At 52.5% G+C, this 26,711-nt stretch overlaps 1 protein-coding gene across 1 annotated transcript in view; it reads right to left on the bottom strand.

Annotated features, from left to right (window-relative positions):
• Positions 1–371: 371 nt before the first annotated feature.
• The window catches only part of LOC140397032 (hexokinase-2-like), a 90,159-nt gene continuing 63,819 nt past the window's right edge, over positions 372–26,711 (bottom strand). The window contains exons 5-18 of the mRNA XM_072486082.1: positions 24,226–24,321; positions 24,013–24,112; positions 20,345–20,528; positions 17,432–17,587; positions 17,001–17,234; positions 15,531–15,835; positions 13,241–13,389; positions 12,117–12,236; positions 9,139–9,234; positions 7,576–7,675; positions 5,822–6,005; positions 3,940–4,095; positions 2,748–2,981; positions 372–786 (exon numbers count right to left, since the gene is read on the bottom strand). Of these exons, the coding sequence (XP_072342183.1) occupies positions 642–786; positions 2,748–2,981; positions 3,940–4,095; positions 5,822–6,005; positions 7,576–7,675; positions 9,139–9,234; positions 12,117–12,236; positions 13,241–13,389; positions 15,531–15,835; positions 17,001–17,234; positions 17,432–17,587; positions 20,345–20,528; positions 24,013–24,112; positions 24,226–24,321 (2,259 nt within the window). The 3' untranslated portion in view covers positions 372–641. The remainder of the gene's footprint in view (positions 787–2,747; positions 2,982–3,939; positions 4,096–5,821; positions 6,006–7,575; positions 7,676–9,138; positions 9,235–12,116; positions 12,237–13,240; positions 13,390–15,530; positions 15,836–17,000; positions 17,235–17,431; positions 17,588–20,344; positions 20,529–24,012; positions 24,113–24,225; positions 24,322–26,711) is intronic.

Raw genomic sequence — 26,711 nt, 5'->3', positions numbered from 1 at the left:
CACTGCATCTCAGCGGGAACTGAGCGGGTGCCTAGAAACGGAGGGGTTTTGACTGGGGGGGGCGGGGGCTGGAGGGGGCATTATTCATCACAACCGCACGTTCAAAAAAACACAAATGTTTCTCTTCAAACCATCCCTGCTCCGGCCAATCCCATCCGTGACTGGTCCCAAGAAAAGCTTGGAACTCCCCCACCCCATCACTTTAACTTGAGGCCTATCAGCACCCCTCCACCAGACTCCTGTCCCATCTCCTGGTCGGTGCGCAGCAGACGCTGTCATTTTCAAACCGGTCCCGGCTCCTTCCGAGGTTAGCGACCAGGCCTTACTGAGCGGGCAATGTGGGGCGAGGTTCTCTCACAGCCCCCCCCCCCCCCCCCCCCCCCGGCATCATTGTCAATGTAAGCCTGCTTGTGACACTAATAAAGATTATTGTGATTATTATCATCCCCGTCGCCAAGCGAGAGGAAGAATTGCGTGCGGTGGGTTCCGGCTCCGCTTTTCGGTGTCACAAGAACAATCCCGCTCTGGAATACCGAGGTTGGGGGTTTGGGGATGGGGGGAGCGGGGTACGCTTTCACCCAGCAGAAAGAGGAAACGCCGGCTAAGGTGGGGGTGGTGGGGAGAGGGGATGGGGGGAGGTCTTAGTGCTGCCCAGCCTCGCGGATGCGGCAGGCGACCGCGGTGATGAGCGCCGCGCCCTTCCCGCTGCCGTCCTCCGACTGCACGAACGTCACTTTGCATTTCGGGGCCAGGAGTCCAACTGTCTCGTGCATTATGGCGGAGAGGCTGCAAGAGAGAGAGAGATAATAATAATCTTTATTAAAGTGGAGACGGCTTCGAGTAAACGAGGGGGCGAAACGTAAACTAGAGTCTCAGAGTATGTGGGAGAAACAGGAACTGGACAAGGCTCCTCCCCAACCTGTGCCATCATCCAATGCGATCGTGGCTGACCTATTGCTAGCATTTCTAAAACCCCTCCTTTTACTGTCATTTTGTGGTTTGAATTAATCTGAGGAGTTTCTGCTCCAATCGATGGAAGCCATTTTAGTGGGAGCTAGTCTAAAAAAAAAATCAACCATTTTATTCAAAACTATATCTTGGAAATCAATCCAAACAAACAAAGAACAAAGAAATGTACAGCGCAGGGACAGGCCCTTCGGCCCTCCAAGCCTGTGCCGACCATGCTGCCCGACTAAACTACAATCTTCTACACTTCCGGGGTCCGTATCCCTCCATTCCCATCCTATTCATGTATTTGTCAAGATGCCCCTTAAATGTCCCTATCGTCCCTGCTTCCACTACCTCCTCCGGTAGCGAGTTCCAGGCACCCACTACCCTCTGTGTAAAAAACTTGCCTCGTACATCTACTCAAAACCTTGCCCCTCGCACCTTAATCCTATGCCCCCTAGTAATTGACCCCTCTACCCTGGGGAAAAGCCTCTGACTATCCACTCTGTCTATGCCCCTCATAATTTTGTAGGCCTCTATCAGGTCTCCTCTCAACCTCCGTCGTTCCAGTGAGAACAAACCGAGATTATTCAACCGCTCCTCATAGCCCTCCATACCAGGCAACATCCTGGTAAATCTCTTCTGCACCCTCTCTAAAGCCCCCACCTCCTTCTGGTAGTGTGGCGACCAGAATTGAACACTATACTCCAAGTGGGGCCTAACTAAGGTTCTATACAGCTGCAACATGACTTGCCAATTCTTGTACTCAATGCCCCGGCCAATGAAGGCAAGCATGCCATATGCCTTCTTGACTACCTTCTCCACCTGTGTTGACCCTTTCAGTGACCTGTGGACCTGTACACCTCGATCTCTCTGACTTTCAATACTCTTGAGGGTTCTACCATTCACTGACCAAAATAAATGGATGGAGAGAGGTTCAGCGAGTGGGGCAAAACTTGGGAGAAGATAAATAAAGCCCCCCCCAATCGCCCATCCCCGCTCCCCCAGGGGGAAGGGGAACAGGCCATGGCACTGGCCCCTGGCATTGCAAACATGCCAGTGCTGGGGTGGCGGAGTCCCACTGAGGGGAGGGGTGGGGAGGAGTGTAAGGAACCTCTGGTCTTTACCGGGTCCAATCTGGCCGTATTGAATGGCAGAGCAGGTTCAATGGGCCGAATGGCAGAGCGGGTTCAATGGGCCGAATGGCAGAGCCGGTTCTGTGGGCCGAATGGCAGAGCGGGTTCAATGGACCGAATGGCAGAGCAGGTTCAATGGGCTGAATGGCAGAGCTGGTTCAATGGGCCGAATGGCAGAGCGGGTTCAATGGGCCGAATGGCAGAGCGGGTTCAATGGGCTGAATGGCAGAGCGGGTTCAATGGGCCGAATGGCAGAGCGGGTTCAATGGGCCGAATGGCAGAGCGGGTTCAATGGGCCGAATGACAGAGCAGGTTCAATGGGCCGAATGGCAGAGCGGGTTCAATGGGCCGAACCGCAGAGCGGGTTCAATGGGCCGAATGGCACAGTGGGTTCAATGGGCCGAATGGCCTCCCTCCTGTCCCTGTGTTCTTCCCGTCTTCCAATTCCAGATAATCAACATTAAATTTATTAGCTCACTCAAATGCCTCCAGAATGCAGGGTGGGGACGTCTATCCCTGGATACGGTCTCTGGATGACTAATCCAGTGACATTCCTGCTACCCCACTGTAAGCTACGAGGCCGTTAAGATTGGCCGTCTGAGATTGAAGCCTGTCAAGACCCCCCCCGCCCCCCTTTCCCCCCTCTCCTCCAGGCCGACTTACTGTGGGTGCAGCTTGTACAGCGTCCCATCCACCCCGACAGTGACCTTGAGGCAGTCCAGGTGGCGATTCTCCCTGATCTTGTCGACCACGGCGGCCATTCCTGCGCCGCACAGCTGCGCGGCTCTGCGCGACACCACGCCACAAACCTCCTTGACAATGATGCTGTCGTCACAGGAGCTTTGCAGGCCCAGTTGCTGGAGGATGGTCCTAACCTGGAGCAGTGCCAGTCGATCACTGCAATAAGCAGAAAAACATCATTAATAAACCCCATATCCTTGGATCCCTTCAGTCCAAGAGATATATCTAACTCCTCACGGTAAACATGCAATGTTCTGGCCTCAACCGTTTTCTCTGGTAACGAATCACACAGGCCGACCATTCGCTGGGTGAAGGCATTTCTCCTCATCTCTGTCCTAAGTGGTCTACCCCGTATCCTCAGACTGTGACCCCTGGTTCTGGACACCCTCATCATCAGGAACATCCTTACTGCATCCCACCAACAAATCCTGTTAAGTTTTATTGCTTGGAGACCCCCCCCCCCCCCCCCCCACCCCCTCATTCTTCTAACCCCAGCAAATATAATCCGAACCAACTCAGTCTTTCCTCATACATCAGTCCCTCCATCCCAGGAATCAGTCTGGTAAATCTCCGCTGCACCCCCTCCAGAGCAAGAACACCTTTCCTTAGATAAGGAGAGCAAAACTGCTCACAATATTCCTGGTGTGGCCTCAGCAAGGCCCTGTACAATTGCAGCAAGACACCCCGGCTCCGGTACTCGAATCCTCGCACTGGCAACCTGGAAGTGACACTGTGTAATGGTGGTAGTGAATAAGCCTCGGCCTAGTCAAGAGACTCCACAACCTCTGTGCCTGTACTCACCAAACACTGAGAAAAGATGTTCCTCGTCTATCATGGGAATCTAAATAAATGCTCAGAGAGCTTAACAGTCATTAAGATGCAGGAAGATGCCATCAAGTTCAATGTTCACTCACTGAGGAACATTCCATCAGTCCCCATCGCTCTTACCTTCCAATCTCTTTCTCTCAAATGCCCACCCAATTTCCTTTTGAAATTACCTCATGTGCCTGGGGGGAAAAAATGTCAATCTTCTTGCTCAACCTCCTGAGTCTCTGGCCTAAAACCTTACCTGGGCGACGGCCGGCCCACTCCGCCCTCAGGCCCAGTCACTCACCTCTCAATGTGAGACAGGAATTTGGTCTGAAAAATGCCTCGCGTCTTCAGCCTTTCGGAGATCTTCCCTCGGAAGAGCAGGCCTCGCTTGGTGAAGTTGATCAGGATGTTGCGCACAATCTCCCCCAGGTACATCCCGCTGATCAGCTTCTCAAACCTGCAGAGTCGATCAGAAAGGGGGAAGGCCTCAGCACCCTTTTTACTTGCTGAAACCGTGGAAACCAGGCAAGTCGCCCGTGATTGGATCAGCCTCCAGCGTAACCCATTTCTCCTCCCCCTCACCGATATGACGATGTCGGTCGGTGGTGTAGTGGTATTGTCGCTGGACTAGTAACCCAGACACCGAGGGGACGCGGGTTCAAATCCCACCATGGCAGATGGTGAAATTTGAGTTCAATAAAAAGAAAATCTGGAATTAAAAATCTCATGATTGTTGTAAATATACATATCGAGTTCACCAATGCCCGTTTTGGGATGGAAATCTGCCGTCCTTTCCCGGTCTGGCCTACAAGTGACTCCAGACCCCCCACAGCAATTCTGCCCCCTGAAATGGCTGGAAAGTCAGTTCAAGGGCAATTAGGATTGGGTAATAAATGCTGGCCTTGCCCAGAGATGGCCACATCCCATGGGGAGATTTGTTAAAGTGGCCTCATCCCATTTCTATTTAATAATGTGAAATCTTCCATTAGAGAGAGATAGAGAAAGAGAGAGAGAGAGAGAGAGCGAGAGAGAGAATGAACCTTGAGGTACCGCTCCAACATTGACTAACTCAAATGCCTTGAACTCTCCACCTCAATATCTTTGCCAAGCACGGTCATGGGACAGACAGCGAGGCACTGAGGGAGGGGGCGGGGGGGCGTTGGATTGCTCTGCTTTTGATTCACCTGCCTTCTCGGAGCAGGGAACCATTTTTCTAACCCTTCTTATCCAGGTGAGTTGCCCCTTCCCACATCTCTTCTCAATTCTAATGCAGGTGGGGAATATACAGTGAATGGTAGAACCCTCAAGAGTATTGACAGTCAGAGAGATCTAGGCGTACAGGTCGACAGGTCACTGAAAGGGGCAACACAGGTGGAGAAGGTAGTCAAGAAGGCATACGGCATGCTTGCCTTCATTGGCCGGGGCATTGAGTATAAGAATTGGAAAGTCATGTTGCAGCTGTATAGAACCTTAGTTAGGCCACACTTGGAGTATAGTGTTCAATTCTGGTCGCCACACTACCAGAAGGATGTGGAGGCTTTAGAGAGGGTGCAGAAGAGATTTACCAGAATGTTGCCTAGTATGGGGGGCATTAGCTATGAGGAGCGGTTGAATAAACTCGGTTTGTTCTCACTGGAACGACGGAGGTTGAGGGGCGACCTGATAGAGGTATACAAAATTATGAGGGGCATAGACAGAGTGGATAGTCAGAGACTTTTCCCCAGGGTGGAGGGGTCAATTACGAGGGGGCATAGGTTTAAGGTGCGAGGGGCAAGGTTTAGAGGAGATGTACGAGGCAAGTTTCTTACGCAGAGGGTAGTGGGTGCCTGGAACTCGCTGCCGGAGGAGTTGGTGGAAGCAGGGACGACAGTGACATTTAAGGGACATCTTGACAAATACATGAATAGGATGGGAATAGAGGGATACGGACCACGGAAGTGTAGAAGATTTTAGTTTAGTAGGGCAGCATGGTCGGCACAGGCTTGGAGGGCTGAAGGGCCTGTTCCTGTGCTGTACATTTCTTTGTTCTTTGATTCCTCCCCTCCTTCCTGCACTCCACCTGCCACTTGGACCCTGTTGACCTTAGAACAGCTTGTCCCAAGTAATCAATTCTTTGTCCAGAGGGCATTGGAGTTGTGAACTGCATCAATCATCCCACCCCTCACTGAGGGGGGTGACCGTACCTCTGCTTGCCAGGGTTCATGGAAAGCAGGTCCACTTCGCGGTCAAATTCAGTCCGGATGTCATCCAGGCAGCCATTGTCCCCAAACGCGCCCCACTCCATGTTGACGCACATCCGCCCCTCGTCGCCTTCTACCATCTCCACGTTCCTCATCTCTTCCATGTAGCAGGCATTGCAGCCAGTCCCTGCGGATGAGAAACCGATCGAGATTAACCCGCTTCTTGCGATCGTAATCGGGAGGAACACGGCAAAAAGCATTCCGAAACTGCCTTCAACATACGAACCCTGACCCTAATACAGGCCCTTCCCAGGAGTGTTAGCACCAATGTTCCACTCTGACCGCAGACAAACGAGGAGGTTAAAAACCTGGGTTAGAGTGTGTTCGACTGCTGCAGTCATGTTTTTAAAGACATCCTAGTTTGAAAGGCTGGCATAATTTGGGAGCCAGGAGTGCAATTGAACCATCGTTAAAAAGTCTTGGGCTCATGGAATTTTGTTCGGAGTAATGGGATTCCGTGTGGAGTTAATTAGATTTCCACTTGGTAAGATGATGTCGTTGCTGGGTTCAGCTCTGGCAGCAGGTATTTATCGGAAAGCATTCCGTTGTGAGCGGAATGAAGCTGTGATCAGAGGTGAAGCAGATCTCACTGCAGTTCAGTTAAAGGAGATTCACAGTCTTTAAAGCAGTGTAGACTTATCTGAGGACAAGAGGGAGCTGAAAAAAGCTGAGAAACAGTTTCTGAAGACAGGCAGCCAGAGTTTCTGCATGGGTCTGGCAGGAGTCAGCTCTTATCTTTAAAGCAGTGTCAAAGGATCCTTCATCCTCAAAGTAGATTATCCAGACTCATCTGTAAAGCAGGTATTCCTGAGTGCTATAACCCCCGCTTAACTCGTACTTTATCTTCTCTAACCACAGGAAGTCGTAGAGGTCACCCAACCAAGCCGCTACGCCCGGTGGCGATGCCGACCGCCCCTCCAGCAAGATTCGCTGCCGTGCAATCAGAGAGGCGAAGGCCAAGTCATCGGCCTTCCTCCTCTCCATGAGCTCCGGCTTCTCTGAAACCTCATATATCGCCACCAAAGGGGTCCACCTCCTCCTCCACTACCCTGGCTAAGACCGCGAATACTCCCGCCGAGAATCTTCCCAATTTTTCGCACCCCCAAAACATGTGCGCGTGATTCGCTGGCCCCCGCCCACACCTCTCCCACTTATCTGCTACCCCCTGAAAGAACCCACTCATCCTCACCCGAGTCATATGCACCCTGTGCACCACCTTAAACTGTATCAGGCTCATCCTTGCACATGAGGAGGTGCCGTTTACCCTACGCAGTGCCTCACTCCATGCTGTAAAGTTTGTTTTTAATATTCCAGATCTCTTCTCTGTGTTATCACTCTTGCAGCGAGGTATCATTTCCTCACAGTCTTACAAAATTAAAATTAAATATTGGGGGTTCAGTCCAGCCACAGGTCTGGGACCCAAATAACTGCACCACAAGGCCCCTCCAGTCTCCCCGATTCTTAAGCAGTAACGCCCAAGTTCGAAATTCCCCCACAGGTAGGTCCAGTTGCCGTTATCCTCACCTCCAATGACATTGTTCACTGGCCAGCCCCCCTCCCCCTCCCCGCCTCCCCCCATGGCCATTCACTTGTCGGAGTGCTCCGCAATGATATTGATCAATCAGACACAGAACAGAAGACCAACTAAAGAACAAGATAAAATGTTTTAAATAGTTTACTTTCTCACTAGCACTCACCAATAATGAGACCAACTTCGCAAAAAGGATCGTCATAGCCACAGGACATCATCGTTCCGACAGTGTCGTTAACGATCGCGACGACCTCCAACTCAAACTCCTGCGGGGAGAGGTCAGAGACAGAACCAGTTAAAAAAGGCACTTTGCAATTCACCGGAGTCACTGTCGTAGAGTTTTACAGCACAGAAAGAGGCCATTCGTGTCTGCGCCGTCCATCAAGCTCCTATCCTAATCCCATTTCCCACCATTTGGTCCGTAGCCTTGTACACTACGGAGTTTCAAGAGCTCATCTAAACACTTTTTAATAGTTGTGAGAGTTGCTGCCTCTACCACCCTTTCAGGCAGCGAGTCCCAGATTCCCAACACCCTCTGGGTGAAAAGGTTTGTCCTCAAATCCCCTCGGAATCTCCTGCCCCTCACCTTAACTCTGTGCCCCCTGGTTATTGACCCTCCGCTAAGGGGGAAAGTTCCTCCCTATCCACCCTATCTGTGTCCCTCATAATGTTGTCCACCTCAATCAGGTCCCCCCTCAGCCTTCTCTGCTCACTCGTGATAAGACTGAGGGACAGCCAGATGGAGGCACTCTGCTGCCTACCTCCTGAGGGAGTCCAGACTGAGGGACAGCCAGACTGCTGCCTACCTCCTGAGGGACAGCCAGACTGAGGGACAGCCAGATAGGGGCACTCTGCTGCCTACCTCCTGAGGGAGTCCAGACTGAGGGACAGCCAGACTGCTGCCTACCTCCTGAGGGACAGCCAGATAGGGGCACTCTGCTGCCTACCTCCTGAGGGAGTCCAGGCTGAGGGACAGCCAGACTGCTGCCTACCTCCTGAGGGACAGCCAGACTGAGGGACAGCCAGATAGGGGCAGTCTGCTGCCTACCTCCTGAGGGAGTCCAGGCTGAGGGACAGCCAGACTGATGCCTACCTCCTGAGGGACAGCCAGACTGAGGGACAGCCAGATGGAGGCAATCTGCTGCCTACCTCCTGAGGGAGACCAGACTGAGGGACAGCCAGATGGAGGCACTCTGCTGCCTACCTCCTGAGGGAGTCCAGACTGAGGGACAGCCAGATGGAGGCACTCTGCTGCCTACCTCCTGAGGGAGTCCAGACTGAGGGACAGCCTGATGGAGGCACTCTGCTGCCTACCTCCTGAGGGGACAGCCAGATTGAGGGACAGCCAGATGGAGGCACTCTGCTGCCTACCTCCTGAGGGAGTCCAGACTGAGGGACAGCCTGATGGAGGCACTCTGCTGCCTACCTCCTGAGGGACAGCCAGACTGAGGGACAGCCAGATAGGGGCACTCTGCTGCCTACCTCCTGAGGGACAGCCAGACTGAGGGACAGCCAGATGGAGGCACTCTGCTGCCTACCTCCTGAGGGACAGCCAGACTGAGGGACAGCCAGATGGAGGCACTCTGCTGCCTACCTCCTGAGGGACAGCCAGACTGAGGGACAGCCAGATAGGGGCACTCTGCTGCCTACCTCCTGAGGGAATCCAGACTGAGGGACAGCCTGATGGAGGCACTCTGCTGCCTACCTCCTGAGGAAACCCTGTCCTCACCTCTCTCCGCTTGATGGCTTCTCGAAGCAGGTCGACGACATCCTCCCCCTCACAGCCAGTCGCTTTGAATCCTTTGGTCCATTTTAAAAGAATACCCTGGAGAAGATAAAGAGACTGAGGTTGTTGGCAGGAACATAGAAACTAGGAACAGGAGGAGGCCATTCAGCCCCTCGATGTTGCTCCACCATTCAATGTGATCAGGGCTGATCCTCGATCCCAATGCCATATTCCCGCTTTTTCCCCATATCTCTGGATGCCATTAAAATCTAAACAATTCTCTATCTCTTTCTGGAATATATTCAGTGACTTGGTCTCCACAGCCTCCGTGGTAGAGAATTCCACAGCTTCACCGGTCTCGGAGTGAAGCTCAATCCTAAATAGTCCACCCCGTGTCCGGAGCTTCCCCAACCAGGGAAACATCCTCCCTGCATCTAGTCTGTCCAACCCTGTTCCAATGTCGTACATTTCAATCAGATCTAAATTCCGGTGGAACCAATCCCTCCACCCACCGATCTCTCAGCCCACTCCAGCCACTTGTCTATGTCCGTTTGAAGCTCTCCACTGTTCTCCTCACAGCTGACAATGCTGCCAAGTTTTGTAATATCTGTCTGACCTTTTTACCTCAGAAGGCTGTGGAGGCCAAATCACCGAGTGTCTTTAAGACAGAGATAGATAGGTTCTTGATCAATAAGGGGATCGGGGTTATGGGGAGAAGGCAGGAGAATGGGGATGAGAAAAATATCAGCCATGATCGCATGGTGGAGCAGACTCGATGGGCCGAGTGGCCTAATTCTGCTCCTTATGGCCTTACGGTCTTAGAATGACAAAGTGCTTTCTCCTTCCAATGAAGTTATCTTTCTTCCTGTTTACATTTGGAAACGGATCAATTACAATTGCCGTATTGTTAGTGCCAAAATCATCATTCAATAAAATGGTTGTTTTAACACAATACTTGCAGTCATGCATTCCTGTTTTTCAAACCTCACTCAGCTGCACCCAGCAGAGTTGGGTGAGCCATTGGCAAATAACGCAGGATTAAAGCTTGACCCCTCCCGGGCGGCACGGTGGCGCAGCGGGTTAGCACTGCTGCCTCACGGCGCCGCGGTCCCAGGTTCGATCCCGGCCCCGGGTCACTGTCCGTGTGGAGTTTGCACCTTCTCCCCGTGTCTGCGTGGGTCTCACCCCCACAACCCAAAGATGTGCAGGGTAGGTGGATTGGCCGCACCAAATTGCCCCTTAATTGGAATAATGAATTGGGTACGCTAACACTTTTTTTTCAAGTTTCACCCCTCCCTGCCGAAGACGCCAAAAATACATCAGAAACACTGTTGGCGGGATTCTCGCTTTTGGGGACCATGGGCGTCATTCTCCCACCCCCCCCGCCGGGTCGGAGAATGGCCGTTGGCCGCCGTGAATCCCGCCCCCGCCGAAGTCTCCGGTACCGGAGATTGGGCGGGGGCGGGAATCGGGCCGCGCCGGTTGGCGGGACCCCCCGCTCAATTCTCCGGCCCGGAAGGGCCGAAGTCCCGCCCAGAAATTGCCTGTCCCGCCGGCGTAAATCAAAGCTGGTATTTACCGGCGGGACCAGGCGGCGTGGGCAGGCTCCGGGGTCCTGGGGGGGGGCGTGGGGCAATCTGACCCTGGGGGGTGCCCCCACGGCGGCCTGGCCCGCGATCGGGGCCCACCGATCCGCGGGCGGGCCTGTGCCATGGGGGCACTCTTTCCCTTCTGCCTCCGCCACGGCCTCCACCATGGCGGAGGCGGAAGAGACTCTCCCCACTGCGCATGCGCGGGAAACTGTCGGCCGCCGCTGAGGCTCCCGCGCATGCGCCGCATTTCCGCGCCAGCTGGCGGGTCAACAAACGCCATTTCCGCCAGCTGGCGGGGTGGAAATTCCTCCGGCGTCGGCCTAGCCCCTCGATGTTGGGGCTCGGCCCCCAAAGATGCGGAGCATTCCGCACCTTTGGGCCGGCGCGATGCCCGTCTGATTGGCGCCGTTTTTGGCGCCAGTCGGCGGACATTACGCCGTTGGGGGAGAATTTCGCCCCATGTTCCCAATGCCCGCCGGAAAACGGGCGGGAATCATTCCGGACTTTTTCCTCGAATGCGTGGACCTACACAGCGGGCCCGCGCAGTGGAAAGTAGGTCCCCCACAGATCGTGATGGCCCACCGATCGGTGTCCCCCGATCGCAGGCCTGGCCACCGCTGAGGGCCCGCCCCCCCCCCCCCCGGAGTCAGATCTCCCCCCCCCTCCTCCACCAGGACCGCCACTGTGGCCACGGGTCTGCGCTCCCACCGAGTGGTACCGGATGTGAACCACGCCGGCGGGAACTCGGCTGGTCGACCGCGGAGAATCGCCGCGGGGGCCTCTTCCCCGGCTGGCACCGCGTCGACTGGCGCGTACGCGGTGAATCGCGGCAGCACCGTCGCGCCGGATTCCCATCGTGGACAGCTATTCTCCGCCCCCCCCGCCGGGCGCGATTCTGGCGCGGAGGGTCGGAGAATCCCGCTCCAGAGGTTTCACCCCCTCCTCGCTCTCCCCTCAAGGCAGAATGCTTCCACAACATTTCCCTGGTGTGCTCACCGTCACCTGGAAACCTTTCTCCTGGCAATTCATCCTAATTTAACTAGGCCGAGAATGGGTGTGAATCTGACGGGATCTGACCGCCATCATCTCTCTCTCTCATTTCACATAGATCCGGGAGCAGACTATTTGGCCCATCGACTATAGGCCAACTCTCTGTGGATTGAAGAACCTCATTAGTTTACATCCAGCAGGTTAGGCTGGCTTTGGCCATATAAATGTTGGCAGAATATGGACTAATCCCGCCAGATGAACAGGATTGAAGCCGATACCGTGGTCGAACTCCCTCGGTGCCCATTACCCCTGGAACGGCAGGACCAGCGAATGATCCGGACAGGTCCTGACCACCATCATCTTTCTCTCTAAGGTGTCATATCCATCCGTAATACTGACCTGATCCAAGTTCCGCTGTTCACACGGGAACGAGAAGGTGAAGCCCAGCGGGAGGACGCAATCCTTCATACCCATGTACTCCAGGAAGTCCGAGATACAGTGAACAATGTGGTCAAACAACTGCAACACAAACAGAACCACCGGATATTGGAGAGCACTTATCCCTGTTTCATGTAGGAAGTACAACAGCCAATTATTACACAGCATCAACAGCAATGTCATGATGCCAGATCACACCATGTTGGCTGATAGATAATTGTTGGTCAGGTCACAGAGAGTAGCTTTTCTTTGGTATTTGCTTTTGGGAGAGTGGCGAGGGCCACCATTTGTTGATGAATTTCCCCTTGAGAATGTGGTGCTGCATTCCGTGAGGTGTAGGTACACCCACAGTGCTGTTAGGGAGGGAGTTCCAGGATTTTGACCCAACGACAGTGCAGGAATGGCCGATATATTTCCAAGTCGGGATGGTGAGTGACTCGGAGGGGAACCTCCAGGTGGTTCCCAGGTATCTGCTGCCCTTGTCCTTCTAGATGGTAGAGGTCATGGGTTTGGAAGGTGCTGCCCAAGGAGCCTTGGCGAGTTCCTGCAGTGCATCTTGTAGATGGTACACACGGCTGCCACTGTGCGTCGGTGGTGGAGGGACTGAATGTTTGTGGAAGGGGTGCCGATCAAGCTGCTTTGTCCTGGATGGTTTTGAGCTTCTTGAGTGTTGTTGGGAGCTGCATTCATCCAGGCAAGTGGGGAGTATTCTATCACACTCTTTATACCTGGGAACCCCACCACCGGGAGGTTCCCCTCCAAGTCACTCACCATCCTGACTTGGAAATATATCGGCCAGTCCTTCACTGTCGCTGGGTCAAAATCCCAGAACTCACTCCCCAACAGCATTGTGGGTGTACGTACACCTCAGGGACTGTAGAGTTAAAGAGGGCAGCTCACCACTACCTTCTCAAGGGGGATTTAGGGGTGGACAATAAATGCTGGGCCCAACCAACGACACATGACGCAAATTAATTTACAAATAAATTCTCAATAAGATCCCTGGACCAGTGTTGACGGTGAAGCTGCTGAATCTGGAGACAGCCCAGTCTCCATGGTGACCAGGCCGACAGCCTTGAGCTCACCTCCTCTCCTGTTCCTTCCATGGCGTCCATAGGGATGGTGTAGATCTTGTTGTGCATTTCGACAGATCGCCGCTTCCCACTCCGAACCTTCACTAGTAATACCCGGAAATTTGTCCCCCCGAGATCCAGGGCCAGGAAATCTCCTTTTTCTGAAATAGGGAAAAAGAGGCGGGCTCTCTCTGAAGTTAATACAACCCGGGACATGTTAAGGAATAGACCAGTGTGTACAAAACTCTCTCCAGACATTCTCAGCCCCGCATACAGTTAAAACACACAATACAACTATCAGCAAATCATCCAAAACTCGAATGGAATCCTCTCACAGATCAACAAAGCCTTGTTTATTCAGTGGATGTGGGCGACATTAATCGCCCTTTGAACTGTGTTGAGTTGCCAGGTCGGTTCAGAGGGCATTTAAGGGTCAGTGATGTGGATCTGGGGTTACATGGAGGCCAGACCAAGTAACGATGGCCGATTTCCTTCCCCAAGGGAGATTAGTGAACCAGACGGGTTTTTAGGTCATCACTAGATTTTTAATTCCAGAATTTCTTTTTTTTAAATAATATTTTCTTGAGGGATTTGAAAATTTTTGTAACAGGAACATAAACAATGACATCAACATGGTAAAATAAATACTCCCCCCACCCCCCCCCCCCCAGCCCGATCTTCACACACCTCAAACATACAACAACAATCCGACCCCCCCCCCGGAATGCTGCATCTGCTGACATTTTAATTTTCCCCGAGAAAGTCGACGAACGGCTGCCACCTCCGGGTGAACCCAACCATTGACCCTCTTAAGGCGAACTTTATTTTCTCGAGACTGGGAAACCCAGCCATGTCACTAATCCAGGTCGCTACACTCGGGGGCCTCGAGCCCCTCCACATTAACAAGATCCGTCTCCGGGGCTACCAGGGAGGCAAAGGCCAAGACGTCAGCCTCTTTCACCCCCTGAACCCCCGGGTCTTCTGACACTCCAACGATCGCTACCTCCGGACTTGGCACCACCCGTGTTTTTAGCACCGTGGACATTGCCTCAGCAAAATCCTGCCAAAACCCTCTAAGCTTCGGGCATTCCCAAAACATGTGGACATGATTTGCTGGGCTTCCCGCGCACCTATCCTCTACCCCAAAAACGTACTCATCCTAGCCACCGTCATGTGTGCCCGGTGGACTACCTTAAATTGTATCAGGCGCATGATGAGGAGATAGTAACCCTGCTTAGGGCATCCGCCCACAGACCCGCCTCTATCTCTCCTCCTAGCTCGTCCTCCCAAATTCCAGAATTTCTATTGCATTCAAATTTCACATCTGCCATTGCGGGATTCGAACACAGGTCCCCAAAGCTTGGATTACTGTCCAGTAACAATCCCACTAGGCCCCCCCCCCCATTATAATCACAAGTACCTCACAACCCCTTGAAGCACCATTTCCAGTTCCAACCTGGGGGGGTGGGATTTTCCAGTCCTATACGCCACTGGGACCGTCCAGCCCGTCAGAGGGTGAGGGCCAGAAAATCCTTCCCCGGCCTTTCTTCTTGACAACACAGAGTAGGCCGAGGCGTGACAGAACGGATGTCAAGTTCTGAAGGGGTTCCGATCGGGATGAACAGGAAGAGAATGTTTCCACTTGGCTTGGGGTTGGGGTAGGGTCCAAAACTAGGGACAATTTGGAGATCGTGACCGATAAACCCAACAAGGAACTCAGGGGAAACCTCTCCAGCCAGTGAGGGGTGAGAACGAGGAACCGGCCAGCGGTGAGGGCTGGGAATGGTTAAAAAAAAACAGAATGGGGAAGCTCAAATAAGCACAGGAGGATGTTGAGATGACGGAAGGAGAGTTGCGTGGAGTTTAAATACAAAGTGGACCTGTTGGGGAAAATGGCCCATTTCTGGGTGACAGATTCCATTTCTCATTGGTTCACGGGATGTGGGCGTCACTGGCCCGGCCAGCTTTTATTGGCCGATCCTTTCATTGCCCTTAAACAGAGTGGCTTGATCGGCCATTTTGGAGGGCATTTCAGAGTCAGTCACGTTGCTGTGGAGTCTGGAGTCACGTGTAGGCCAGACCAGGCAAGGACGGCAGATTTCCTTCCCTAAAGGGACATCAGTGAACCATCACCAATATGTGACACAAGTCGTCATAACTCCACCAATGATTCTGAATTTTGTGTTGAATTGGATTGGAATGATCCAAGCCAAAGGGAAATAAAGGTTATCCTATCAGTCTTGGGCCACATGGTGAAGGGACAGTGGATTAACCCGGTCCAGAATCCGTATCATTTCCATACCTGTTCCGTCGGGGGTGGAGCGGACGTAAGTGGCCAACATCTTCACAGCGGCTGAGGAATGAGTCTCCTTCTTGAGGCCCCGTTCCATTTCCTCCCTCATCCTTCTCTTCACCTCCAAGAGCTGCACGTCACTCAACACCAAGGCTGCCAAAATCTCCTCACGCAACTTCTGCTGCTTGGCCAGCCGGTAGGCCACCGCCGTAACCATGGCGGCGCCCTTGCCGCTCCCGTCCTCGGAGGGTAGGAAGCGGACGTCGCAGGTGGAAACCAGCCGCCTCACCGCTTTGTGCAAGCGCTTGGCAAACCTATTCCAAAGGGAATGAAAGTCTCCATCAGGCAACTCTCAGATTGGCAGATAAATAGCCGTGACTCTTAGCATTTAAAATTCTCCCTGTCCTTCCAACATCAACAAATTCAAAGGGAATTCGATATGTCTTTAAAATTCATTTACGGGATGTGTGGTTCGACCAGTGTTTATTGCCCATCCCTAATTGCCCCTTGAGAAGGTGGTGGGTGAGCCGCCATCTTGAGCCTCCGCAGTCCGTGTGGTGTAGGTACACCCACAGTGCTGTTAGGGAGGGAGCTCCAGGATTTTGACCCAGCAACAGTGAAGGAACGGCCGATATATTTCCCAGTCGGGGTGGTGAGTGGCTAGGAGGGGAACCTCCAGGTGGTGGGGTTCCCAGGTATCTGCTGCCCTTGTCCTTCTAGATGGTAGAGGCCGTGGGTTTGGAATGTTGCCGAAGGAGCCTTGGTGAGTTCCTGCAGTGCATCTTGTAGATGGTACACACGGCTGCCACTGTGCGTCGGTGGGGGAGGGAGTGAATGTTTGTAAAAATAGGGAAGTCCTGTTAAAACTATTCAAGGCGCTAGTTAGACCACATCTGGAATACCGTGAACAGTTTTGCTGCCCTTATCTGAGGAAAGATAGACGGGCAATGGAGGTAGAGAGGAGAAGGTTCACTCGGATGTTCCCGGGTAGGGAGGGATTTTATGAGGAGAGGTTGAGTAGGCCGGGCCTGTTCTCATTGGAGTTTAGAAGAATGAGAGGCGACCTTATTGAGACATAGAGGATTCTGGGAGGGATTGACAGGGTCGATGCTGAGAGGTTGTTTCCCCTTGTGGGCGAGTCGAGGACCATTGGGCAGAATCTCAGCGTAAGGGGTCGTCCATTTAAGACAGAGATGAGGAGGAATTTCTTCTCTCAGAGGGGAGTGGAATTCTTTACCGCAGAGAGCTGTCGAGGCTGGGTCGCTATGGTCAAGGCCGAGACAGATTTTTAGTCAATAAGGGAATCGAGTGGATAAGGCGGGAAAGTGGAGTTGAGGATGGTCATGATCTCACTGAATAGTGGAGCAAATACGATGGGCCGAATGGTCTAATTCTGCTGCTACACCTTATTGGATTCGGGGACAACAAGGCTGATGCTATGACCCAGAAGAAATCAGATCGCCAGGGACACGTTCTTACTGCGGGTGTTTCTTGTAGACAGACCCATCCACCCCAATGGTGGTCCGCAGTCTCTGGACCCCTTTGTTCTCCTTGATGCGCCGCAGGACGGCAGCAAGCGTGGCCGCACAGAGGTTCGCCGAACGCGTGGAGACAATGGTGCAAACGCGCTGTGTCGCCGCACAGTCATCCGGTGTAGGCCGGAGGCCCAATCTGGTGAGAATCTCACAGGCCTTCTGCAATCCATCCCTGTCCCTGTGTCGACAAGCAGAAAAGAAATGATTGGCTCGACCTTAGGCCCAAGGCAGTCCCAGTCGTCCATCCCTCGGCGAGCCGGGGCCCTCAGGAGACGTTTTGGGAACAGGTCCACATTTCGCAGCACAAAGCGGGTCCAGATGTGTCGTGCTTGCAATGGTCAATCTGAGGACACGGTGATGGAACTTTCGGCTTACCTCTCGATGGCGGAGACATATTTGGTCTCAAAGTGTCCCTTGACGAGTAGATCGGGTGAAATTATGCCACCAAACAGCAGTCCGTCCTTGGCCATTTTGACGAGAATGATTCGAACCAGCTCCCCCATGTACATCCCACTGATCATCTTCTCAAACCTGCGAGGCCAATTGAAAGGGGTTAGTTGGCTGTGCTGTGGGTTTGTTGCTGCAATGTCCCCAATTCAGTCACAGGGTCCCCCAGTGTCCGAACAATCCCTGCGGTGCAGAAGGAAGCCATTCGGCCCATCAAGTCTGAACTGACCCTCCGAGAGAGCACCATACCTAGGCCCACTCCCCCTCCCTATCCCTATAACCCCATCTAACGTTGGGTGTGAGCACCAAGGGGAAATCCACGCAGACACAGGGAGAGGTTTTGCTTCATTACGCACCCCTCCCCCACGCCGACACTTCAGCCATTAATTGGGCGACACATCCAATCCTGGTGATGTACAGCCCTCCTCCACCAATCGGGAAGCAAAAGGACTCATTACCCAACCAGGCAAATGCACGTGGGATACAGGAGAATTCAATAAGGTGGATTCAAAATTGGGTTAGCTGTAGGTGACAGAGCGTAATGAGAGACGGCTGCTTTAGCGACTGGACGCCTGTGACCAGTGGGGTACCACAGGGCTCTGTGCTGGGTCCCCTATTGTTTGTCATTTATATAAACGACATAGATGACGATGGGCAGCACGGTAGCACAGTGGTTAGCACAATTGCTTCACAGCTCCAGGGTCCCGGGTTCGATTCCGGCTTGGGTCACTGTCTGTGCGGAGTCTGCACATCCTCCCCGTGTGTGCGTGGGTTTCCTCCGGGTGCTCCGGTTTCCTCCCACAGTCCAAAGATGTGCAGGTTAGGTGGATTGGCCATGATAAATTGCCCTTAGTGTCCAAAATTGCCCTTAGCGTTGGGTGGGGTTACTGGGTTATGGGGATAGGGTGGAGGTGTTGACCTTGGGTAGGGTGCTCTTTCCAAGAGCCGGTGCAGACTCGATGGGTCGAATGGCCTCCTTCTGCACTGTAAATTCTATGATAATCTATGACTATGTGTGGGGGTAGGATCAGTAAGTTTGTGGATGACACAAAGATTGGATGTGTGGTTAACCGTGAGGTTGGAGGCACAGTAGCATAGTGGTTAGCACAGTTGCTTCACTGCGCCAGGGTCCCAGGTTCGATTCCCGGCTTGGGTCACTGTCTGTGCGGAGTCTGCACATCCTCCCCGTGTGTGCGTGGGTTTCCTCCGGGTGCTCCGGTTTCCTCCCACAGTCCAAAGACGTGCTGTTAGGTAATTTGGAGATTCCGAATTCTCCCTCCGTGTATCCAAACAGGTACATGTGTGGAGACTAGGGGCTTTTCACAGTAACTTCATTGCAGTGATAATGTACGCCTACAAGATTATTATTATGAGTGCCTTGGGTTACAGGAAGGTGTAGACGGAATGGTCAAATGGGCAGAAAAGAGGCAGATGGAATTTAACCCTGAAAAGTGTGAGGTGATACACTTTGGAAGGAGTAATGTGACCAGGAAGTATTCAGTGAGTGGCCTGACACTGGGACGTTCCGAGGAACAAAGGGACCTTGGCGTGTTTGTCCATAGATCTCTGAAGGCAGACCATAGAACATTACAGCACAGTACAGGCCCTTCGGCCCTCGATGTTGCGCCGACCTGTGAAACCAATCTAAAGCCCATCTACACTATTCCCTTATCGTCCATATGTCTATCCAATGACCATTTGAATACCCTTAGTGTTGGCGAGTCCACTACTGTTGCAGGTAGGGCATTCCACGCCCTTACTACTCTCTGAGTAAAGAACCTACCTCTGACATCTGTCCTATATCTATCTCCCCTCAATTTAAAGCTATGTCCCCTCGTGCTAGACATCACCATCCGAGGAAAAAGGCTCTCACTGTCCACCCTGTCCAATCCTCTGATCATCTTCTAAGTCTCAATTAAGTCACCTCTTAACCTTCTTCTCTCTAACGAAAACAGCCTCAAGTCCCTCAGCCTTTCCTCATAAGATCTTCCCTCCATACCAGGCAACATTCTGGTAAATCCCCTCTGCACAAAGGGCAGGTTAATAGGGTGGTGAAAAAGGCATCTGGGGCTTGTTTAGCACACTGGGCTAAATAGCTGGCATTTAAAGCAGACCAAAGCAGGCCAGCAGCGTGGGTTCAATTCCCGTACCGGCCTCCCCGAACAAGTGCCAGAATGTGGCAACTAGGGGCTTTTCACAGCAACTTCATTTGAAGTGTACTTGCCACAATAAGCGATTTTCATTGAGGGCACTGTGCACTGTGGTTTCACAACACCAGGGTCCCAGGTTCGATTCCCCGCTGGGTCACTGTCTGTGCGGAGTCTGCACGTTCTCCCCGTGTCTGCGTGGGTTTCCCCCGGGTGCTCCGGTTTCCTCCCATAGTCCAAAGACGTGTAGGTTAGGTGGATTGGCCATGATAAATTGCCCTTAGTGACCAAAAAGGTTTGGCGGGGTTATTGGGTTACGGGGATAGGGTGGAAGTGAGGGCTTAAATGGGTCGGTGCAGACTCGATGGGCCGAATGGCCTCCTTCTGCACTCTATGTTCTATGTTGACTTTATCAATCGAAGTGCAGATTTCAAAAGCAGGGAGATCATGTTGGGACTTGTGTAGAACTTTGGGGAGGCCACAGCTGGAGTACTGTGTGCAGTTCTCGTCGCCACACTATAGGAAGGATGTGACTGCATTGGAGAGGGTGCAGAGGAGATTCACCAGGATGTCGCCTGAGCTGTAGCCTCTTATTAATGAGACTCAGTATTTTCTACCAGGTTGAATTAATTCATTGAAGTTAAAGGGCCCGGGATCGCTCACCCAGGAACATAATATGTGGTTACTGACTTACAGCTGTTTTCCCGGGTTGATGGAGCCTCGGTCAATCTCTCGGTCAAATTCGGTTCGAACGGCATGCAGCTCCCCCAAGTCACCAAACGCGCCCCACTCCATATTGATGCACATCCGTCCTTCGTCCCCTTCCACCATGTCAATGTGCTGCATATCTTCCATGTAACAAGCGTTGGTGCCTGTTCCTACAGAAGCATTGGGCAACCCAGTTACCACCAAGAGAATAACGCCAAGACAGTTTCCCGCTCAACGCCCAGCTTCAGTGTTCCAGGGAAGCATTTGATTTTGATAAGCGTGTCTCGGTTTGTGTCACATTATCCCCACAACTGTTTTCCGCTGGCAAAGCGGAGGGTCATGGTGTAGAAATAAGGGGGTTTCAGACGGAGATGAGGTGACTTGTTTTTCTCTCAGATGTAAAAAGCAAGAGGGTGGCCTGGGAAAGGATTGGACCACTTAACGACAGTGCGGGGAAATCTAGGTGTTGAGCCAGAGGGAATGGGCGAGGTACTAAATGATTACTTTGTGCCAGTGTTCAGCAAAGAAAGGGACTTTGTGGGAGATGATTCTTGGGTAGGGTGTGTGGACAGTCCGGATCATGTTAACATCGAAAAGGAGGAGGTATTGGGTCTGTTAAAAGATATTAAGATAAGTCTCCTGGGCCAGATGGGATTTACCCCAGAATACTGAGGGAAGCAAGGGAGGAAATTGCAGGGGCTTTGACTGACATCCTTGCATCTCATTGGCTACAGGTGAGATCCCAGAGGACTGGAGAATAGCTAATGTGGTACCGCTGTTTAAGAAAGATAGCAGGGATAATCCTGGAAACTAGAGGCTGGTGAGCCTCAAGTCGGTAGTCGGTAAATTATTGGAGAGAATTCTCAGGGACAGGATTTACACCCATTTGGAAACAAACGGTTTCATAAGCGATAGACAGCACGGTTTTGTGAAGGGGAGGTCGTGCCTCACTAACTTGATCAAGTTTTTTGAGGAGGTTCAAAGATGATTGATATGGGGAGGGTGGTGGATGTTGTTTACATGGACTTCAGTAAAGCCTTTGACAAGGTGCCTCATGGCAGACTGCTACAAAAGGTGAAGTCACACAGGATCAGAGGTGAGGTGGTAAGATGGATACAGAACTGGCGAGGTCATAGAAGGCAAAGGGTCGCAGTAGAAGGGTGTTTTTCTGAATGGGAGGTTGTGACTAGTGGTGTTCCACAGGGATCTATGCTGGGGCCTCTGTTGTTTGCAATGGGCATAAATGATTTGGAGGAAAATGTAGCCGCTCTGATTAGTAAGTTTGCAGAGACACCAAGGCTGGTGGAGTGGCAGATAGTGCTGAGGATTGTCAGAGGATACAGCGGGACAGAGATAGGTTGGAGACTTGGGCAGAGAAATGGCAAATGGAGTTTAATCAGCAGCAAATGTGAGGTAATGCATTTTGGTAGGTCTAACATAGAGGGGAAATATACCGTAAATGGCAAAACTCTTAGGAATATAGAAAGTCAGAGAGATCTGGGCCTGCAGGTCCAGATCTTTGAAGGTGGTAACACAAGTGGACAAGGTAGTCAAGAAAGCACACGGAATGCTTGCCTTCATTGGACGGGGCATAGAGTATAAAAACTGGCAAGTCGTGCTGCAGTTGTGTAGAACCTTGGTACGGCCGCACTTGGAATATTGCGCACAATTCTGGTCGCCACACTACCAGAAGGATGTGGAGGTTTTGGAGAGGGTGCAGAGGAGGTTTACCAGGATGTTGCCTGGTCTGGAGGGTGTTAGCTATGTGGAGAGGCTGAATAGACTTGGACTGTTTTCATTAGAACAACAGAGGTTGAGGGGTGACCTGATAGAGGTCTACAAGATTATGAGGGGCATGGATAGAGTGGATGGGCAGGCACTCTTTCCCAGGGTGGAGGGGTCACTCACCAGGGGGCATAGGTTTAAGGTCCGTGGGGCAAAGTTTAGAGGAGATGTGCGAGGCAGGCTTTTTACGCAGAGGGTGGTGAGTGCCTGGAACACGTTGCCAGGGGAGGTTGTGGAAGCAGATACATTAACGGCCTTCAAAAGGCATCTTGACAAACACGTGGATAGGACGGGTATAGAGGGACACGGCACAAGGAAGTGCTGAGGGTTTTGGCAAAGGGTGGTATTATGGCCGGTACAGCATTGGAGGGCCGAAGGGCCTGTTCCTGTGCTGCATTGTTCTTTGTTCTCAGAGGGCCGTGAGTCTCTGGAATTCTCTTCCTGAAAAGTCAACTGAGGCAGAATTTTGGGATATTTTTTAATGCAGAGATGGATCGATTCTTGATGGAGTGATAAAATGGACGACAGCCAAGCTGTTAGGCCCGACATAAAACTGGACAAAATTAAATTAAAAATTGGGCATTTTAAAATCAAACCACAGTCAGCTCCAGGACTGGCCTGACGTCAATTCGAACTTAGCCACATTCGAACACACTCACCACAGACTAACTGCTAAGACATGTCTGCACTTGCCCTGTCAAACACTCTTCAGGAGAAAATCGGTCCTGGTCGTTTGTTTTGGGTTGTCCAGATAAAGCTAGACTTTGTGGCACCCAGTTTTCCCACCTTTACCATATATGCAGAGAGTTACCCAGGAATGGACCCCTGGGGGTGGGTTCCTGGTGTCCTGCAGAGTTGCAATCAGCAACACCATTGGGTATTGTGAGCCCCCAGCCCGGAGACCTCATTGGCTGAGGGTCAGAGAACCTTCTGGCAAGGCGAGAAGAGGAGTGTCAAGATCAACCACCCAGGACCCGCCCCAACGAAGGCTCGCAGAGGGAGCAGAGAAGATTGGACGGCTGACCAGAGACCGAAGTAAGCAACGTGTGAGGCCCGCCTTTGTGGACGAAGGCTCGGAGGTCTTGAACTCAGAGAATCAGACCCACAGCTCGACAGAGGCCATCGGATTGGGAAGTGTTAAGAATCTTTGGATGAATTAGGGTCGTTTTGGGATCATTTAAGAAGGGGGATTGTTTTTACTGTTTGATAAATCAATTTGGTTGAATCATAAACTTGTATTTGTCCTTTGTTCATCTCGCAAAGAAAGGTACCTGGGTAAAACATTGGAGTAATAAACTGGTTGAAGTGTATGAGGTTTTAAAGACAACAATGGGGTGAAAGGTTATAAGGGGGTCAGCAGGAAGGTGGGGTTGATGTTTACAACCGGGTCATCCATCGTCTTATTGAATGACGGAGCAGGCTTGAGGGGTCGTGTGGCCCAGTCCTGCTCGAATTGCCTATATAGAAGTTCCCAAATGGATTAGCCCATGCAGTTCACCTTCTTGGCTTCTCTCCCCTCCTCATTAACCTTCTTAATAAGGACATTTCGTCCGGCGCCAACTCACGGTCAATAAATGAAGAGAAGTGAGAATGAGAGGAGAAGGGGCGGGGGTGAAGGTAAATTCTTTGCAAGGCCCCGTAGAGGGGGAAGCAATTGGATAGCTGCTCCGCAGAGACGGGGCAGGAAAGATGGGCTGAATGGAGTCTCACGGCGTCACAGCATTTCGGAGAGGTCAGAAATGTGAGCACGAGCGCTCATTAGCTCAAAGTGTACCAGGTCCGCCCGTCAAGTGCGCACACGCAGATAGAAATAAAAAAATGGTGCGAGCTTTCGCATGTGCAATGCAAAACGAAAACAGGTCGACCTACCGACAATCAGCCCGATCTCACAGTTGTGGTCATCATAACCGCAGGTCATCATGGTTCCAACAGTGTCATTCACCACTGCCACCACGTCAATGTCAAAGTCCTGTGGAATCAAAACAAACAGCACAATTCTTTCTCTAAAGGACAATCAATCGCAGAAATGTCCTGCCAACTACGTTTCTCCAGAGGTCACCTCTATAAATGACTGGTACCTACCCCTCGTCGCTGAATCGCCTGCCGCAGGAGGTTAACCACATCCCTGCCCTCGACACCACTCGCCTTGAACCCTTTCGTCCAATGCAATAGCATACTCTGCAGATTAGGAAATGAAATGGAACAGGAATACAAGATCAATAATAGGTTTGAATAGAAGACGAGGAACTCCACCGGCAAGAGTGTCAAGAAACACTTGACCCCAAACCACACAAGCCATGCGAGGACCAATGGCCTAACTGCTCAGCCACAAATGCAACAGCGACAGGAATCGTTGCTTCAGAACGAGACTCCTGCCTCACAGCGAGGGTGTGCACAAGGCCGAGAATAAATTCTCCCACACGCGTCCGCACTTCACCTTCACCCCGCAAGTTGAACCCGTCGGTCAGTGAGAACTTGCGCGCCCTCTTGTAAATGGGCAACACGCCAGTCCGTCACAGAAAACTGGTTTCCTGGAGGCCTCAATGTCACTGTGACATCCACCTACTTGCTCGAGTCTTCCTCTCACAGAAAAATGCCATACTTCCATGGCTAACTAAGAAGTGTCCAAAAACCACTCCGGTTCCTCCCTAACTTATATTTTTAGTCTTCCATTAGGACGTGGGTATCTCGGAGCTCCATCCCCAATTGCCCTCTTGGCGCGCTGAGCTATTTCAGAGGGGCACTAAAAAGCCAACCACGTTGCTCTGGGGTCTGGAGTCACGTGTACGCCACACCAGGGTAAGGATGGCAGATTTCCTTCTATAAAGAGGCATTAATGAGCTAAATGGGCTTTTACGACAAATTGGGAGGCCACCATTACGAAGACCAGGGGCGAGAATCCGACTCCCCGCCGGGTCGGAGAATCGCCGGGGGCTGGCGTGAATCCCGCCCCCGCCGGTTGCCGAAGTCTCCGGCACCGGATATTCGGCGGGGGCGGGAATCGCGCCGCGCCGGTTGGCGGGCCCCCCCCCGCGCGATTCTCCAGCTCGGATGGGCCGAAGTCCAGCCACTAAAATGCCTGTCCTGCCGACGTAGATTAAACCACCTACCTTACCGACGGGACAAGGCAGCGCAGGCGGGCTCCGGGGTCCTGGGGGGGGGGCGCGGGGCGATCTGGCCCCGGGGGGTGCCCCCATGGTGGCCTGGCCCGCGATCGGGGCCCACCGATCCGCAGGCGGGCCTGTGCCGTGGGGGCACTCTTTTCCTTCCGCCTTCGCCACGGTCTCCACCATGGCGGAGGCAGAAGAGACTCCCTCCACTGCGCATGCGTGGGAAGCGGTCAGCGGCCGCTAACGCTCCCGCGCATGCGCCGCCCGGAGATGTCATTTCCGCGCCAGCTGGCGGGGCACCAAAGGCCTTTTCCGCCAGCTGGCGGGGCGGAAATTCTTTCGGCGCCGACCTAGCCCCTTAAGGTTGGGGCTCGGCCCCCAAAGATGCGGAGCATTCCGCACTTTTGCGGCGGCGCGATGCCCGACTGATTTGCGCCGTTTTGGGCGCCAGTCGGCGGACATCTTTCCGGAGAATTTCACCCCAGGTTTCAATTCCAGATTTTCTTTCGAAATGAATTGAATTCATTCGGGGGTGGAATTTAAAATTCTACCAGCGGCCACGGTTTGAATTGAACCCTTGATTCAGAGTCTGGGCCTTTCCATCACTGGCCCAGTGACTTGAAGACGATAAGACCATAAGACATAGGAGCAGAATTAGGCCATTCGGCCCATCGAGTCTGCTCCGCCATTCAATCATGGCTGATATGTTTCTCATCTCCATTCTCCTGCCCTTTCCCCACAACCCCTGATCCCCTTATTAATCAAGAACCTATCTGTCTCTGTCTTAAAGACACTCAGTGATTTGGCCTCCACAGCCTTCTGCGGCAAAGAGTTCCACAGATTCACCACCCTCTGGCTGAGGAAATTCCTCCTCCTCTCTGTTTTAAAGGATCGTCCCTTCAGTCTGAGGCTGTGCCCTTGGGATCTAGTTTTTCCTACAAGTGGGAACATCCTCTCCACGTCCACTCCATCCAGGCCTCGCAGTGTCCTGTAAGTTTCAATAAGATCCCCCCTCATCCTTCTAAACTCCAACGAGTACAGACCCAGAGTCCCCCACCATTCCTGATACATCAAGCTCGATCGAGATGGAGAACTCGGCAGCACGGTGACACAGTGGTTAGCACTGCTGCCTCACGGCGCCGAGGCCCCAGGTTCGATCCCGGCTCTGGGTCACTGTCTATGTGGAGTTTGCACATTCTCCCCGTGTCTGCGTGGGTTTCCTCCCACAGTCCAAAGATGTGCAGGTTAGGTGGATTGACCATGATAAATTGCCCTTAGGTTAGGTGAGGTTACGGAGATAGGGTGGAGGCGTGGGTTTAAGTAGGATGCTCTTTGCAAGAGTCGGTGCAGTCTCGATGGGCCGAATGGCCTCCTTCTGCACTGTAAATTCTATGACATTCATGACGGCCCAGAGGAGAGCAGAATGACGCCCTCTACTACACCAGCTATGTTCGCCGC

The sequence above is a fragment of the Scyliorhinus torazame genome, chromosome 20, assembly GCF_047496885.1.
Source record: "Scyliorhinus torazame isolate Kashiwa2021f chromosome 20, sScyTor2.1, whole genome shotgun sequence".
Lineage (NCBI taxonomy): Eukaryota > Metazoa > Chordata > Chondrichthyes > Carcharhiniformes > Scyliorhinidae > Scyliorhinus > Scyliorhinus torazame.
Note: the sequence above shows the minus strand (reverse complement) of the source record. Positions and strands in the feature narration are given on the sequence as shown.